At 35.5% G+C, this 15,522-nt stretch overlaps 1 protein-coding gene across 3 annotated transcripts in view; it reads left to right on the top strand.

Annotated features, from left to right (window-relative positions):
- Nucleotides 1-14,933, top strand: part of tjp2a (tight junction protein 2a (zona occludens 2)) — a 29,057-nt gene extending 14,124 nt beyond the window's left edge. For 2 of the 3 annotated variants that reach the window (XM_058789818.1, XM_058789816.1), the window contains 22 exons: nucleotides 1,884-1,937; nucleotides 2,416-2,540; nucleotides 3,156-3,258; nucleotides 3,400-4,093; nucleotides 4,180-4,283; nucleotides 5,114-5,267; nucleotides 6,136-6,247; nucleotides 7,072-7,190; nucleotides 7,346-7,445; nucleotides 7,762-7,912; nucleotides 8,008-8,116; nucleotides 8,358-8,577; nucleotides 8,779-8,963; nucleotides 9,620-9,715; nucleotides 9,809-9,888; nucleotides 9,969-10,179; nucleotides 10,486-10,586; nucleotides 10,765-10,986; nucleotides 12,243-12,344; nucleotides 12,425-12,709; nucleotides 13,662-13,744; nucleotides 13,862-14,933. In XM_058789818.1, the coding sequence (XP_058645801.1) occupies nucleotides 1,893-1,937; nucleotides 2,416-2,540; nucleotides 3,156-3,258; nucleotides 3,400-4,093; nucleotides 4,180-4,283; nucleotides 5,114-5,267; nucleotides 6,136-6,247; nucleotides 7,072-7,190; nucleotides 7,346-7,445; nucleotides 7,762-7,912; nucleotides 8,008-8,116; nucleotides 8,358-8,577; nucleotides 8,779-8,963; nucleotides 9,620-9,715; nucleotides 9,809-9,888; nucleotides 9,969-10,179; nucleotides 10,486-10,586; nucleotides 10,765-10,986; nucleotides 12,243-12,344; nucleotides 12,425-12,709; nucleotides 13,662-13,744; nucleotides 13,862-14,024 (3,564 nt within the window). In that variant the 5' untranslated portion in view covers nucleotides 1,884-1,892 and the 3' untranslated portion in view covers nucleotides 14,025-14,933. The remainder of the gene's footprint in view (nucleotides 1-1,883; nucleotides 1,938-2,415; nucleotides 2,541-3,155; nucleotides 3,259-3,399; nucleotides 4,094-4,179; nucleotides 4,284-5,113; nucleotides 5,268-6,135; nucleotides 6,248-7,071; nucleotides 7,191-7,345; nucleotides 7,446-7,761; nucleotides 7,913-8,007; nucleotides 8,117-8,357; nucleotides 8,578-8,778; nucleotides 8,964-9,619; nucleotides 9,716-9,808; nucleotides 9,889-9,968; nucleotides 10,180-10,485; nucleotides 10,587-10,764; nucleotides 10,987-12,242; nucleotides 12,345-12,424; nucleotides 12,710-13,661; nucleotides 13,745-13,861) is intronic. The other variant, XM_058789817.1, reaches the window with a different exon arrangement.
- The last annotated feature ends 589 nt before the right edge of the window (nucleotides 14,934-15,522 follow it).

The following is a 15,522-nucleotide window of genomic DNA, read 5'->3' as shown; positions in this document are numbered from 1 at the left end:
GTGTTTAGACTTGGAGTGTATAGGTAGGAAACTTTTTAGGGATTCTTTACTAAACAGTGCAATACATCATGACAGTGTAATATATTTTATGTTGGTAAAATGTATAATTATTGGTAAAAAAAATATATATATATATATATATACGAATTATTACATTTCTTGATAGATTCGTTGGATTTTTATTGTCATTTTGATACATTGCAATACACATTTTTGTTGCATTGCATACACTGATGCATTTTATAATTTGATGTAGAAATTCATTTGAGATTGCAAAGGTTTAGGAATGGGTTGAAAGGTTTTCACTAAGTTTATGACACTGTGATGAAGAAAATAGGTGGTGATGTAGTTTGATTTCTGGGTAGATGTTATTTCTTTTTTTAGACAGGCATTAGAAGTGATGAGAGTGATTAAACACTTAAGCACCTGTGTTGCTTTACAAAAATGCTTTAAAGTGTAACAATTGCTCAGTGTGCTTTTGCTATTCATATTTTTAGTTTACGGTGGCAACAAGTGGAACATGTTTCAAAACTTTTTCCCATGGCTGATTTTATCCCCAACACTTTTTGATGTAGTTCACACACAGCAAATATTTATCAAATAATTAAGTGTTTGAGCAGAATTTTTCATTTTATAAATTTGTGCTAAAATAAGTGATGATCCAGTGCTGGAATTTGTTATTGTTTTGTTGTTGTGGTTGTCCATTCTCAGTTTTCCACAGTTGCAATTTTGGTTTATTCATAAAGTATATATAAAAATGAAATAAAACCATAAACTAAAATATTACTTTAATATGCAAAGTAGGGCAGTATACAACCCAGTATCCCATGCTTTCCAACTACAGATAGATCCTCCACTAGACCAAGGTCATGTTTGACCTTCAATCCACTGACCTAAAAATGCTAAAGATCATTGAGCTCTTACATTGTTCAGTGAGAATCAAATAAGTAAGAACATAGTACACTGAATTACTTTTTTTGTCAGAAAACTGTTGAAGTTGTTGCTTAAATGAACTTGGTAAAAGATCATAATACATTATTTGCGTATAACTTCAAAAGATAAGCCTTTTAATTTGTGACGTTAACAATATTTTTTTAAATCAGCGACACCCATGGATATTACATGTTCAGTGAGGTGCAAGCATTTATTATGATGACATGAGGAATGCATGATTGTCTCGGACGTGTTATAGTGTTTAGTTTGTTTAACTAGCGCAGTTATAATGTTTCAGATTATAGCATGAAGGAAAACCAACAAATTGATATAATTTATGCATGAAATGCTGAAAGGCATCGGCTGTGGATTCTGGGTTGAGAATTATTTAGGGCAATACTGGGATTCATATTTGCCTGAGGAGATTAACGAGCAACAATCATAATCACTCAGCGTGCACACGGGCGGATGAAGAGGTAACTGGAGGCGTTTCTCGGCGCGGGACGTCACGTGGCTCTCAGACTGATGCTGAAGACTGTGTTTATAGTGTTTAACTCACTGACCAGGCTTCCTTTTAAAATAATTACTTTCAAATAATGCAGGCTTTTTATTTTAAAGGGGTCATGCCATACATTTGTTAATCATTTGATTTTTTTTTTTTCTTCCCAGCAGTCCACATATGATGGCAGTTTTTTTAATGAAATTGTTCTTTCTTGCAGATCTCTAATTATTTCTGGTTGAATATATAGACATATTTCAGATCTGCAGTTCAGTCTGTCCATTGAGTAATCAGATGAGCTCATTTAAATGGGTTGGAAGAGAAACGCTCAGATAGTTTTTCACTGTGACAGCACCACGCTGCAGATTTTGCTCAGGAGATCACTGATATCTGCTGTAACTTGACTCTGTCCATCACTGTCCTACATGTAAGCCTGTTCATACTGTTTCAGAACCCAGTCATGGAGGAGACGGTGTGGGAGCAGTACACTGTGACCCTACAGCGGGTGAGTATTTTAGTATTTCTACACCTCTAGCACTACTAGATCTACTGTTCAATGGTTTGGGGTCAGCAAGATATATTCTTTTGAAAGAAATTAGTACTTTCATTTAGCAAGAATGCGTTCAATTTATCAGAGGTCTGAGATGTCTTTTGAAAACAGTAAAAAATCTTACTGACCGCATACTTTTGAACTGTAGGGCACACTGTCATACTACATCTGCCACTGCTGTCTCTCAGCAGAAAGCATATCATCATTGCTTCATCCTCTTGGTGAAGTCTATCACACACATACTTTTAATGTTTGTCTTGAAGATATAACTGTTATATCCAAAATATCAGGAAAACGTAATTCCAGGGTAACTTGTTAATTAGTCATTGCTGCCTGTACATCTGCATGAATTTAAAGTGTTTTATTGTTGTAAATGAATAACTACGGATTTATGCATAAGATAAAATGCATTCTTTGGTGTGTGTATATATAGGACTCCAAGATGGGCTTTGGCATTGCTGTGTCTGGAGGGCGGGACAACCCAAACGAAGAAAGTAGAGAAGCGTCAATTGTCGTATCCGATGTGCTGCAAGGGGGTCCTGCAGATGGCTTGCTATTGTAAGCTCTGAAACAACATTAAACACATCCCAGCCTTTTTTATAAGATTTGTAATCCTAAAGTGCTATTAAAGTAGAAAACTATTGTAGGGTTGTCACGTAACCAACAATTTTTGAAGTAAAAAAAAACATTGAAATTTCACGATTCTCGATACCAGTTTCCACACCCAAAAAAATTTTATTTGAAGAGATACATGTATACATAATATTTAATATATAAAGTATATACATTATATTGCTATTATATGATTGTACTATACATTAAAAGCTAAAAATAAATTCAATTGACAAAAGAAATGTAAATATTAACAATAACAAATTAAAACAGTGCTATGTATCCTTCAAATATTTCACACAGTAAACAGTCAGTAATAAAGATGCAAGAAAGTAGTTATAAGCAATTGACATTATTTATTTGTATTTTTGATATTTTATTTTATTTTTATTGCATTGCATTGCATTTGTTGTCTGCCAACACTGTGATCAAGATTTTATTTGTAATATAGACTTTAATGTTGACACCAAAATGCTGGTACTTTTGACTTTCCTAAACGGTTGGAAGGATTTGAAGTCACTTTCTGGCGTGTTTTCTAACAGTGTTTCATTGTTTGTACAGTGAAAATGACAGAGTGATCCAGGTCAACAATGTGCCCATGGACGGTGTCCAACACGCCTTTGCAGTGCAGACTCTCCGCAAATGCGGCAAAGTAGCCAAAATCGTGAGTTTAACCTTTTGAATTATTTGTCATTCCAGTTATAATAAAGATTAAGCTTTTTATTGACCATGTTTGTAAATCACTGGCAGTTGAAATCAGAATTCAATGAATGAACAATTAATTTTTGTCCCCATCCTTCATCAGACGGTAAAGAGATCAAGAAAAATCCCCGTCAGTGTGATTAAACGTGGCGCGTCCCCAGACGACCGAGTCTTCAGCGGCGACTACAACGACGACTACGACCACGACCGGCGCAGCGTCTACAGCGGCCGCAGCTACCCTGACCGTGACGTGAGTCTGGAGCGCGACCGTGATCGCGACTATGATCGCAGCCGCGGGAGGAGCATGGAGCGCGGCGTGAGCCCCGACAGACAGTACAGACGAGACGGCAGCCGAGGCCGAATGCTGGACCACGAGCGCAGCCCTGACCCCCGCTACCGAAGTGACCACAAACTGGATCGCGATCACAGTCCGGACCACCGCTACCGAAGCGATCGCACGCTGGACCGCAACTACAGTCCAGACCGACGCTATCGCAGCGAACACAACCTGGACAGAGAGCGGAGTCCGGACAGACAGTACCGCAGCGACCGGACACTGGACAGATCGCATAGTCCAGATACGCGGTACAGGCCAGAACCGGCTCCGGGCTACAGCAGAGAGAATTTAGCCAGCGACCACGAGCGCAGGAAGTTTGATCCGCGGCAGGACGAACCCGTGAGGAAGAGTAGCAGTCGAGACCGGCTGGATCACCTGCCCTCGCCGCCGCCGCCACAACGACACGAACCCCTGGAGAAGCCGCTCGGTGTTACTCTACTAAAGAACCGGCCCAATGACGGTAGATACACACCGCCTTCATTTATCTGTTTCCAGTTTCAACTTGCAGCCAGACTTCTAACGTGATGCTTTGTCATATCTGTCCAGAATATGGACTTCGTCTAGGCAGTCAGCTGTTCATCAAAGAGATGACGAGCACCGGCCTGGCATCCAAAGAAGGCAAACTACAGGAAGGCGACATTATTCTGAAAGTACGTCTCTTGAACAACCACTCAGAAAATGGCCTACAAAATATATAACCATTCGCAACACTATTCAGAACAACTTATCAAACACATTGCAGTGCACTGGTAACCACAGCAGTATCCTAGCATTGTGGTGATGCATTTTGCGCTAGCATTTTTCTTTTTTTTTTCTTTTGTTTTTGCTCACCGAGCAACTTTTTAATGCTCTGCATTCATTTGGTCAGAAATACAGTAACAACAGTGTAATATTATTACAATTTAAAAATAGCTGTTTTCTATGTGAATATATTTTAAAATGTGATTTATTCCTGAGATCAAAGCTGAATTTTCAGCATCGTTACTCCAGTCTTCAGTGTCACATGATCCTTCAGAATCCATTCTAATATGATGATTTGCTGCTCAAGGAACATTTCTGATTATTAATCATGTTGAAAACAGTTGTGCTGCTTCCTAATATTTTTGTGGAAACCATGTTACATTTTTGAGGATAAAATGTTCAAAGGAGCAGCATTTATTTGAAACAGAAATTTCAAATTATAAGTGTCACTTTCCTGTCACTTTTGATCAATTCAATGCATCCTTGATAAAAGTATTAATTTATTTAAGAAACAAATCTTATTGATCCCAAACTTTTGAACTATAGTATACTATTGTATTTTTTTCTCTCTCTCTCTCACTCACTCACTCACTCACACACACACACACTGTAGTGTTACATACCATCTGGTCCTTAAAAAAAAAAAAACTTACTGACCAAACTTTTGAATGGAAGTTTTTTTTTTTTTTTCTCAAATTTATTTTACTGTTATTTATTGATACTTATTTCCATGTGTCAGATTAACGGTACGGTCACGGAGAATCTGTCTCTGAGCGACGCAGGGAAGCTGATTGAGAAGTCTCGTGGGAAGCTGCAGCTGGTGGTGCAGAGGGATCGCAGTCAGGTGCTCATCCGAATCCCACCTATGGCAGACAGCGACTCAGAAATGGATGGTGAGTAGATCAAAACACTTGCAGATGAACAATTACATTTTTTCTGATTGCATTGAAGCCCTCTTTTATTTCATATTAAAACAGAAATTTGGGGTGGGACATATCAAAGGGCCAGTAGTCATCAACCATGATTAGCTCTTTGTTGCTGTTGGTTTAGAGGAGGGACGTTCCCATTTTAATGGGCATTAGATTAAGAAAACATTTGTGTATGCAGTTTCCATTTATCTGGATGTGAGAAACTTCTCTTTGCATTTTCTCACTATTTTACTTCAGTACTTAAAGTTTTTGCATCAATATATTTTATTCAATTAAAGTATTTAAGGAACAATAATTCATACTGATTATTTTTTTATTAAATATTCTTTGTATGTATATATATATATATATATATAATTACCTTGTGTCATATGTATAGTGAGGTATGATTTTGTGAGGTATTTGGTGAAACTCAGCCTTAATCTCTAAGTGACCTCTGACCTCTTGCCTTTTTTTGGACTGCTGTACTGACACTGGATTGGAGAGAAATGCTTTTGGGCTTTGGGCGGATTACATAAACCCTACCAATAATCCAAAGCTTATGAAAAATTTCATTTTTTTAAACTCTAGTGAGACTTGTACCATGTTTTAGAAGTTGTTTGTTCATGTTCTTCTGAAAATCCTCCATATTGGTTTTTACATCAAATAATGTAAGATGTAGGATTGAAGGAAAACAAATCTGGTTTGAATTAGTAGCGTGTTTTATATTTCTCAGGTTTAAGGATTCAAACCTTTGAGAGTTTGGTGTATAACCTATCATGTACCATTTGCCCTGTGCACATAATGGTGCTTTAAAGCAAGTGTAATGATGGAAATGTTATGTGTGTTTCAGATATCTCAGAGATCGAGTCGTACCGCTCCTATTCTCCTCAGGAGGATCGGCGGAGTCATCACTCAGACCTCTCCTCACACTCCTCTAATGAGAGACTGCAGGACAAAAACCGGTAACACACTGCCATGCCCTGTCACTAATTACTGTTTGCAAACATTGAAGTTACTGCAACACTTTACAATAAGGCTCCACTTGTTAACATTAGTTTACTACATTAGTTGACATGAACTAACAATAAAAAAAAAATCTAAAGCATTTATTATCTTAGCTAATGTTCATTTTAAAATGTACTAATACATTATTCAATTCAAAAGTTGTATTAATATTATTTAATGGACCTGAGCTAACATGAGCTAACAATGAACAGTTGTTTTTTATTGCAAATAAACAAATGTGTTGTGAAAGAAAAAGTGTATCTAACAAATGTGTTGCTCATTGTTATTTAATGTGAGTTAATGCAATAACTAATGGGACCTTATTGTAAAGTGTTACCAAGTAGCTAGTTAATTACTCAAAAGTTAATCATTTATATGCTATTAAAACCACAGTCAAGCTACCCTTTAAAACTAATTTTAATTAAATTTAAATTAATTAAAAATTTGTTAATTAATAAATTAGTTTAATTTTTAAACTAAAAAGTATTTACATTAGCCAAATTAACATTTCAGAGGGTGGTAACATTCATATAAGATCATTTGTTGAATAATCAGAGCATAAAAACAATGAGCAGCTGAATTTAGGCGAAAATATTAAAACAAACACTTTTATGTTTGATGCAACTAATAAAATTAGAAAACTGACAAATTTATGATATAACATAGAAAAGAAGAAGCAGAAGCACGATTGAATGATTTTCCAAATGAACTGACAACACATTCAACAGAAATGTTACAAAAGCCAATGCAAAGGGAGTAAGTCATTTTCTCCTGTTGGTAGAGATGAGCCTCCTAACAGACTGGCTAAAATGGGAGCGATGCCGACTCCGTTCAGAGCGGCGCCGGTGGAGCTCCCGCCTCCACCTGTGGAGAAAGAAGAGCCTCGCAGTGAGTCTCCAGGTACCACATTAACCCTACACCGCGGTGGATTATTGAAAATTGAATTATTTATTGCATACCATGTCATTTTCACCATGTAGAATCAGAAGAATAGAAGAAACAGATGATGAGAACGGGTGGTGTTTTTGTTTGTTTGTTTGTTTTTTTAAATACAGTTCCTGTGGTAAATGCTGCTCCAAAAAGTGTTCCAGTAAAATCCAAGCCTCTGCCAAAGGTTCCCCTGCGGCCCAGTCTGGAGGATCAGGAAATATACGGGTTTGTACTAGATTGGCTCTTGGCCAATTTAATTCGGTCTATAGAAAAAAACATATTTGATAAAGGGATGGTGAAGTGTGGTTGCAGTTTCTTGATGGCATAGTAGAAATCACTCTCTGACAACTCAGCAAAAACAGCCACCAATAAACTATTTCATTTCAGTATCCATTTTTGCCTTAAATGTTTGCATGATATATTATCTAGAGACACTCCTTGACATAAAAGATTCCCTTTTCACCTGTGCAAAGATCCTGTTTATTGCTACTTACTAATATATTTAGACAACTTGGTGGTTCTAATGAATAATCTCCCACAGCCCCAACACTGTGATGGTGCGCTTCCAGAAGGGCGAAAGTGTTGGTCTGCGTCTTGCTGGAGGAAACGACGTGGGCATTTTTATCGCAGGCGTTCAGGAGGACAGTCCTGCAGAGATAGAGGGACTCCGCACGGGAGACCAGATCGTGAAGGTGCAACATCACTGGCTCTGCATTTTAATATTACGTGTCTTTATCCGTCATACATTTTCCCAAAAAATGGTAATTTGTTTTTTCTTTCCCTGCAGGTGAATAATATGGATTTCAGAGGAATGGTCCGGGAAGACGCAGTGCTGTATTTACTAGAGATTCCCAAAGGAGAGGATGCGACCATCTTAGCTCAAAGCAAACCTGATGGTACTTCAAAACACACAATAGTATAATAGTACAATAGAGTAATGTGCATTACTGGTCAGGAAGACTCGAGTAATGATGCTGAAAATTCAGCTTTGCATCACTGGAATAATTCCACTTTAAAATGTATTGAAATAGGAAGGAGTTATTTTTAATTTAGTTAAATTTTTTTTTTTTTTGTCTGATGACTTGTAATTTTGAGCAATAGAAGGGATGTGAATAACTCTCATTTGTTTTATTTTAGTGTATAAAGACATCCTGGGGTCGGGACGAGGTGATAACTTCTTCGTCAGAACTCATTTTGAATATGAGAAAGAGCTTCCTCAGAGCTTGACCTTCTCCAAAGGAGAGATATTTAAAGTGGTGGACACCCTGTATGACGGAAAGCTGGGTAACTGGCTCGCCATCCGCATGGACAAAGACAATCAGCTCCTGGAGAAAGGCATCATACCCAGCAAGAGCAGGTGTGACATGAAATACACAGTGGCTTAGTTTTACTGTATTTATAAAGCATTACTAGGAGGAAAACTCAACATGAAATCAAAACTGACCCTCTGAAATGACGTTTGCTGACATCACCTAGTCTGCTATTTCATGTTGACATTAAAAGCACATCATTTCTTAGGTGTTTGTGTAATCATTTTATTTATTTGTATTACTATCAGAGCGGAGCAGATGGCAAATGTTCAGAACGCACAGAAAGGCGCTGCTAATGACAGAGGAGATTTCTGGAGGCTGAGAGGTCAAAGAGCAGCCAAGAAAAAAGACCTTCGCAAGAGCAGAGAGGATCTGAGCGCTACACCCGTCACTACACGCTTCCCAGCCTACGAGAGAGTGGTGCTGCGGGAAGGTATGCCCATCATGCATTGCTTTACCTAATGTGCATTTCTGTTGAAATATATATTTGAATGATTTGGGGATGGATAAAAAAATAAAATAAAAACATAGTCTTTATATATATATATATATATATATATATATATATATATATATATATATATATATATATATATATATATATATATATATATATATATATATATATATATATATATATATATATATATATATATATAAAATATTTTAATTAATTTGCATTAATTATGAATTAATTTTATTAATTAAGAAATTAAGTTACTTTTTATTTTTAGTGCTATTTCACTCGAGGCTCTAAAACTATTTCAAATTATATGCTTTGTTAATTTATGCATGCCTTTTATTTATGAGTATTTACATTTTATGAATTTGTTTTTTTTTTTTTTTATTGAAAAGTATTTTGTCTAATCCTATTATTTTTTATTTATACTTTAGAGTTGATTATTTGAGGCACTCAGTGTGTTTTGTTTAATACATTCATTTTTTTAATTAATATTTTTGAATTTTTTAAAATAATAATATATTTATTATTATTATTATTTAATTTTTTTATACATGTCATTTTAGTTAAGAAGCTTGACGTGTTAAGTGTTTTACTAAGTGTTTTTTTCTTTCTCTCTCCCCCACCAGCTGGGTTCAGAAGACCTGTTGTTATATTCGGCCCTATTTCAGATGCGGCCAATGAAAAACTGAGCAATGAACTTCCAGATGAGTTTGTCACAGCAAGTAAGCAATTCACAACTTGTATGAAAGATCTCTTCTTATATATTGATGTGTAGTTATGGTTGAGGTGTTTGATCTGTGTTTTTCCCATGACAGAGACCGAACCTAAAGACGCAGGCTCAGAGAAGTCGTCTGGCGTTGTGAGACTCAATACTATTCGTCAGATCATCGAGCAGGTAAACACAGTCACCCTTCTGAATTTATGAATATAACAGTAATTCATCAACATCTAAGAATATTCTTTTCTTGTTCCTAGGACCGACATGCTCTGCTCGACGTCACCCCAAAGGCTGTAGACACCCTAAACTACACCCAGTGGTATCCCATCGTCATTTTCCTCAATCCAGACAGCAAGCAGGGGTTGAAGACCATGAGAAACCGCATGGTTCCCGGCTCCAACCGCAGTTCACGCAAGCTTTACGAACAAGCAGTTAAACTGCGGAAAACCTGCTCACACCTGTTCACTGGTGAGTCCGATGAGCCATTTCTCAAAATTACTGTCGTATAAGATCCATTTTATTCTTTCCCCAGTTCTGATTTATTTATATTTATATTTATATTTATTTTTTCCAGATTCAGTTTTTAAATTTTTTTTTTTTTTAATCAAAAATTGAGGTAATCAAATGAATGAATAACCTATTAATAATTCAATTAATATTTTAAATGTAATTTATTGAAGATGTAACAATTTCGAGAAATAAAATAAAATGATAAAAATATATATTCCTTGAAAAATAAAGTTATAAATGTCTAAATTATGCTTCCCTGTCCAGCTACCGTTGATCTGAACTCTTCCCATGATGCCTGGTATGGAAGTCTCAAGGATGCCATACGAGAACAACAAGATAAAGCTGTCTGGGTCTGTGAAAGCAAGGTCAGCATTAATACATAACACAATTACACACAACTGGGGTTCAGTTCATAGTTTGCATTTCCTTAAGCAAAGAAGATTTACTAATTGAGTTAATCATGTAAGTTAATGTCTTGCCAGCCTTAATTGACGTGAAATGACCATCATCAGCCCTTTGAGAGGTATTTGTTTTTCACTTCAGCTGGATGGGACTGAGGAGGACTTGGATCTCCAAGATGACCGTATGTCATACCTGTCAGCCATGAGCGCAGACTACCTGAGCATGGACAGCCGTCTGACCAGCGATTACGAGGATACGGCGGATGAGGGCGGCGCGTACACCGATAACGAGCTTGACGAGTCCACCGACGAGCCGCAGCCGATGTCAGCGATCAGCCGCTCATCTGAGCCTGTCAGCGAGGAGGTTAGTGTGCTGTCCAGGAATGTGATTAAAGCCCTACCCGTTTCAGCACTGAGTCATTTGATTATAGACATCAATAATCATTCTTCCTGTTTTCAGTATCGATATCATTATATACGAGTATCAGTGATAAGAAAACTGTTCATGGTCCTGGTTTGAGCACGCTGCTCCCCACAGGTCACTTGAGAAACTGCATGTTCAACACAACTCAGTCTGACACATGATCTTTAAACTATCTGCCAGAAATAAGACACTCTTTTTCAGTCAGACTGAATGTATGTGCCATTCAAAAAGGCCTTGATTTAAGTACTCTAGAAGTTTAAATACATGTGAATGTACAGAAAATGTTTTAGAACATTTTTCAAACTAGAAAGACTTCTTATATATTATGAATAGTATGAATTTTTTTTTTTTTATGACTGTCATAAAAACGCTTTTACAAGGATCCGTTCTGTTATGTAATTTTATGTTTTATGATGAAAATGACTTCCTGCTTGTTGGTTACACCTCACTGACGTAACTTGCATGAAACATGTTTTTGTTTTTCTTTTCTTTTTTTTTCTTTTAAATAATAATATTACTTTGCACTGCAGTTCAAAAATGTGTGTATGTATATATGTGTGTGTGTGTATATATATATATATATATATATATATATATATATATATATATATATATATATATATATATATATATATATATATATATATATATATAAATATAAAAATTTAATTCAGGAAGGAGGCATTAAATTGATCAAAAGTGACAGTAAAGACATTTGTTACAAAAGATTTCTATTTCAAATAAATGCTGATCCACTTGAGTTTCCACCAAAATATTAAGCAGCAAAACCATATTCAATGTTAATAACAATCAGAAATGTTTCTTGAGCACTAAATCAGCATATTACAATGATTTCTGAAGGATCATGTGACGCTGAAGACTGGAGTAATAATACTGAAAAAATAAAGGAATAAATGACATTATTAAAATTTGAAAATAGCTATTTTAAATTGTAATAATATTTCATATATTTTACTGTATTTTATATTTTTAAAAAATACAAAAAAGCCAAAAACCTTCATAATGTTTTTTGTTTGTTTGTTTTTTCTTCCCAAGACTTGTTATATCTCAGTACATTTTAATTCAGAAATTGAAGACCTGTCTATTGTAGAAGGTGTGCATTAAGGTTTTCAATTTTTTTTTAAATGTATTTTTAAATGACTTAACGTTTATGACTTTTTTTCACTTTCACGCAGAGACCCATACCTGTTCCTCATGAGCGTTTAAAGAAACCTGCGAGCAAAGAAGTGCATCGAGACCCCAGCCCGCCTCCATCATTTGTCCCTGAACCCCCTAAGGTCAGTGTTGTCCTCCCCTGAGGTGTTTCTGAAGCTCATCACAGACAGTAACTGAGCTCAGACTCCTGATGTTCCTGCAGGTCCGGGTAGCTTCACGTCCTGCAGACTCCAGGAGCTTCGACTCTCGCTCCAGCAGCACAGTCAGCAGTGATGCTCCCGTCTCTAGCAAACCTCTTCCACCGCCGGTAGCCCTGAAGCCCAGCTTCACCTTGAAGACGGGCCCAGCAGACGACACCACCTCCAACCACCCGCTCGATGACCCCGCCAGCCGCACCTTCCGGGGAAAGGTGAAGGCCTTCGAGCAAATGGACCACCTGGCCCGGGCTAAAAGGATGCTGGAGCTGCAGGAGGCGGAGCAAGCGCGGGTTTGTGTCTCATCTCATTCACACAAACACACCAGCTACTGTGTGTCTGATAGCAGGAACATCACAAACACTGTCCAGAAATGTCATATTTCACCCCAAAATCACAAGAAAAGTATTTATATATTCTTAATAAACAAAATGAAGAAAATGAAAAATGTATTTGATTTATTTTCATTATTGACATGACAATTAAGCATAGATTTCACTGCTGATTTTAATTTAAAACAAAAAATAGTCTAAAGAGGCTGATTTGGTGTAAAATATAAAAACTATAATTATAAAATGTGTATAATTAATAATAATATATTTTAATGTTTAATAAAATATATATATATATATATATATATATATATATACACTGTATATATAATTATTATTATTATTTATTTATTTTCCTACTGTATATCATTTATAATATATAAATTATAATTTTCTTTTCTTTAAAATTTTCGGTGAAATATTACCTGAACGTTTTATGTTTGAAATTGATCGGTTCATGAAAATAAAGTTTCCAGAAAATGGAAATCATTGTAATTCAAAAGAAAATCACAAGGAAAATATGTATATATAAAAATATTTATGTTTTGAATAAACAAATATTTTTTTTCATTATTGTCATGGCAGTTAAGCATATATTTCATCTGAAATGTATGTTTATTTGAAAATAAAACAAAAATACTCTAAACAGGCTGATTTGGGGTGAAATATAAAAACTAGAATATTTTTTTTTAAGTGTATATATACTGTATATATAATTAACTTTAATTTGATTGTGTAAATAAAAATTAACTAAAAAAAAATAATGTAATATTTTATAACTATAATATAATTATGTAATAGATAAATATAATTATATATTCAAATTGTAAAATTTGAAAAATAATCAGGACATTTATTTTTGTGATTTGAAAATTTGACACATTTGAAATCACTGAAACGTTGTTGTTAACAGCTGGAAATATCTCAGAAACATCCAGATATTTATGCAGTTCCCCACAAGCTCAAACTAAACCAAAACAGGCCTCAACCAATTGGGTAAGTTTGTTCTTGGGACTTTTTTCCCCCACTAATGCTCATTCCAACACAGGTGTAATTCTCTAAAGTGTTTTGTTGAACTGGCCGTCCCATCAGTAATGGCTCTGTTCCCTTCAGCTCCAGCTCAAACTCTGAGTCCCACAGCTCCTCCAAAGCGCCGTATTCAGAGAGCCGCTCTCACCACCGCGCCGATGATGATGATGAAGAGGAGTATCGCCGGCAGCTGGCCGACCAAACCCGCAGAGGCTATCCCCAGAAATACAACGACACTGAACTCTAACACCCAGCGTCCCACAAACACTCACCGCGTCCGTCTGTGCATGTCATTATAAACGTAATCAAGGTGTTTCTAGTAGTTGTGTTAGTAAGAGCGACCGTCATGGAACCACAGATAAAACACACCTGCAGTATAAACACGCCATTTATAAAACACCATCTTTTTATACCTGCAATGCTTTTATATGAAATTTCAGTGTATATTTCTTTTTTTTTTTCAGACTATTTGTACGTCTTTAGTTTTTATTTCTCCCACGATGCCATGTATCTGTACTAAAAGCTACTAGATGGAGTTAACGTTACACTCTCCTCATTAACACTGCTGAAGTTTGCCATAAACCAAACGTGAAAGTGGGTTAAATGTTATTTTCCAAAACATTTGCTGAAGTGCCTTAATATCATCGATCAATCATCTATTAACTTATGCTTAGCAAATGCTTGCTGCATTACTATGATATAATTGTTAAAAACTGGCTTATGATATAATGTCACATCAGTTTTTATATTGATTCTCTGAGATCATGTGTAATGTTCACACTATTGGTGTGTGTCTACGATCAGTGCTTTGGGTTTAACCACTAATAAAACAGTTGTGGGATTTTTACATTTTAAAGGCAAATAAATAAACCTCACTTTTAATGTTGTTACTTTGCTTGTCGTTGTTCATGCTTTCCTCACTGTTGCTATTAATAACCCAAACCATATGTAGAGCAGAATTTAACACATTCTGAATTTTTGGGTATGTTTAAAAGATTTGTTTGTATTATTTATAGTAATTGACATTATTAATTGTGCTATTATATTTATGTACGAAAGCTCTACAGTCTAAATGGTTGAAAATTTGCGCTACTGTGCAATTTATTTTTAATGCTTTTTATTTAGCAATGGTGCATTAAATTGATCGAATATTAAAGACTTCCGTTATTTTATTTTTTAAATTCTCATGGTTTCTACATAAATATTAAGCAGCACAAATGTTATAAACATTGATAATCAGAAATATTTATGAGAATGATTTCTGAAGGATCATGTGACACCGAAGACTGAAGTAATGATGCTGAAAATTCAGCTTTGATCACAGGAATAAATTACACTTGAGAATACATTCACTTAGAAAACAGTTGCTTGAAATTGTAATATTTACACATTATTTTATTGTATTTTTAATTAAATCGATGCTGGTTTTGTGAGCATAAGAGACCCTAACTACTGAACTGCAGTATATTTTTCAGCTTTTTGTGCATTGGTCCAATTGTTTAAAATTTTAGTTTAAAAGTTTACTATGTTACGTAAGTTATTCTACTCACGAATGCTGCTGTTTTCTGTTAAAATGTAATTCCATCAAGTTAGCATTTTTAAACATTCGCTCCCTAAAAAATAAATCATTTCTGATCAATGATTTAATAACCACAAACAACCTGGATTTTATGTTTCTAAATGAAACATGACTAGAAGACAGCTGCAGTGCAACAGTCCTCAATGAAACAGCCCCTCCTAACTTT

The sequence above is a fragment of the Onychostoma macrolepis genome, chromosome 10 (genome assembly GCF_012432095.1).
Source record: "Onychostoma macrolepis isolate SWU-2019 chromosome 10, ASM1243209v1, whole genome shotgun sequence".
NCBI lineage: Eukaryota > Metazoa > Chordata > Actinopteri > Cypriniformes > Cyprinidae > Onychostoma > Onychostoma macrolepis.
This window is presented reverse-complemented; position numbering and strand designations above follow the sequence as displayed.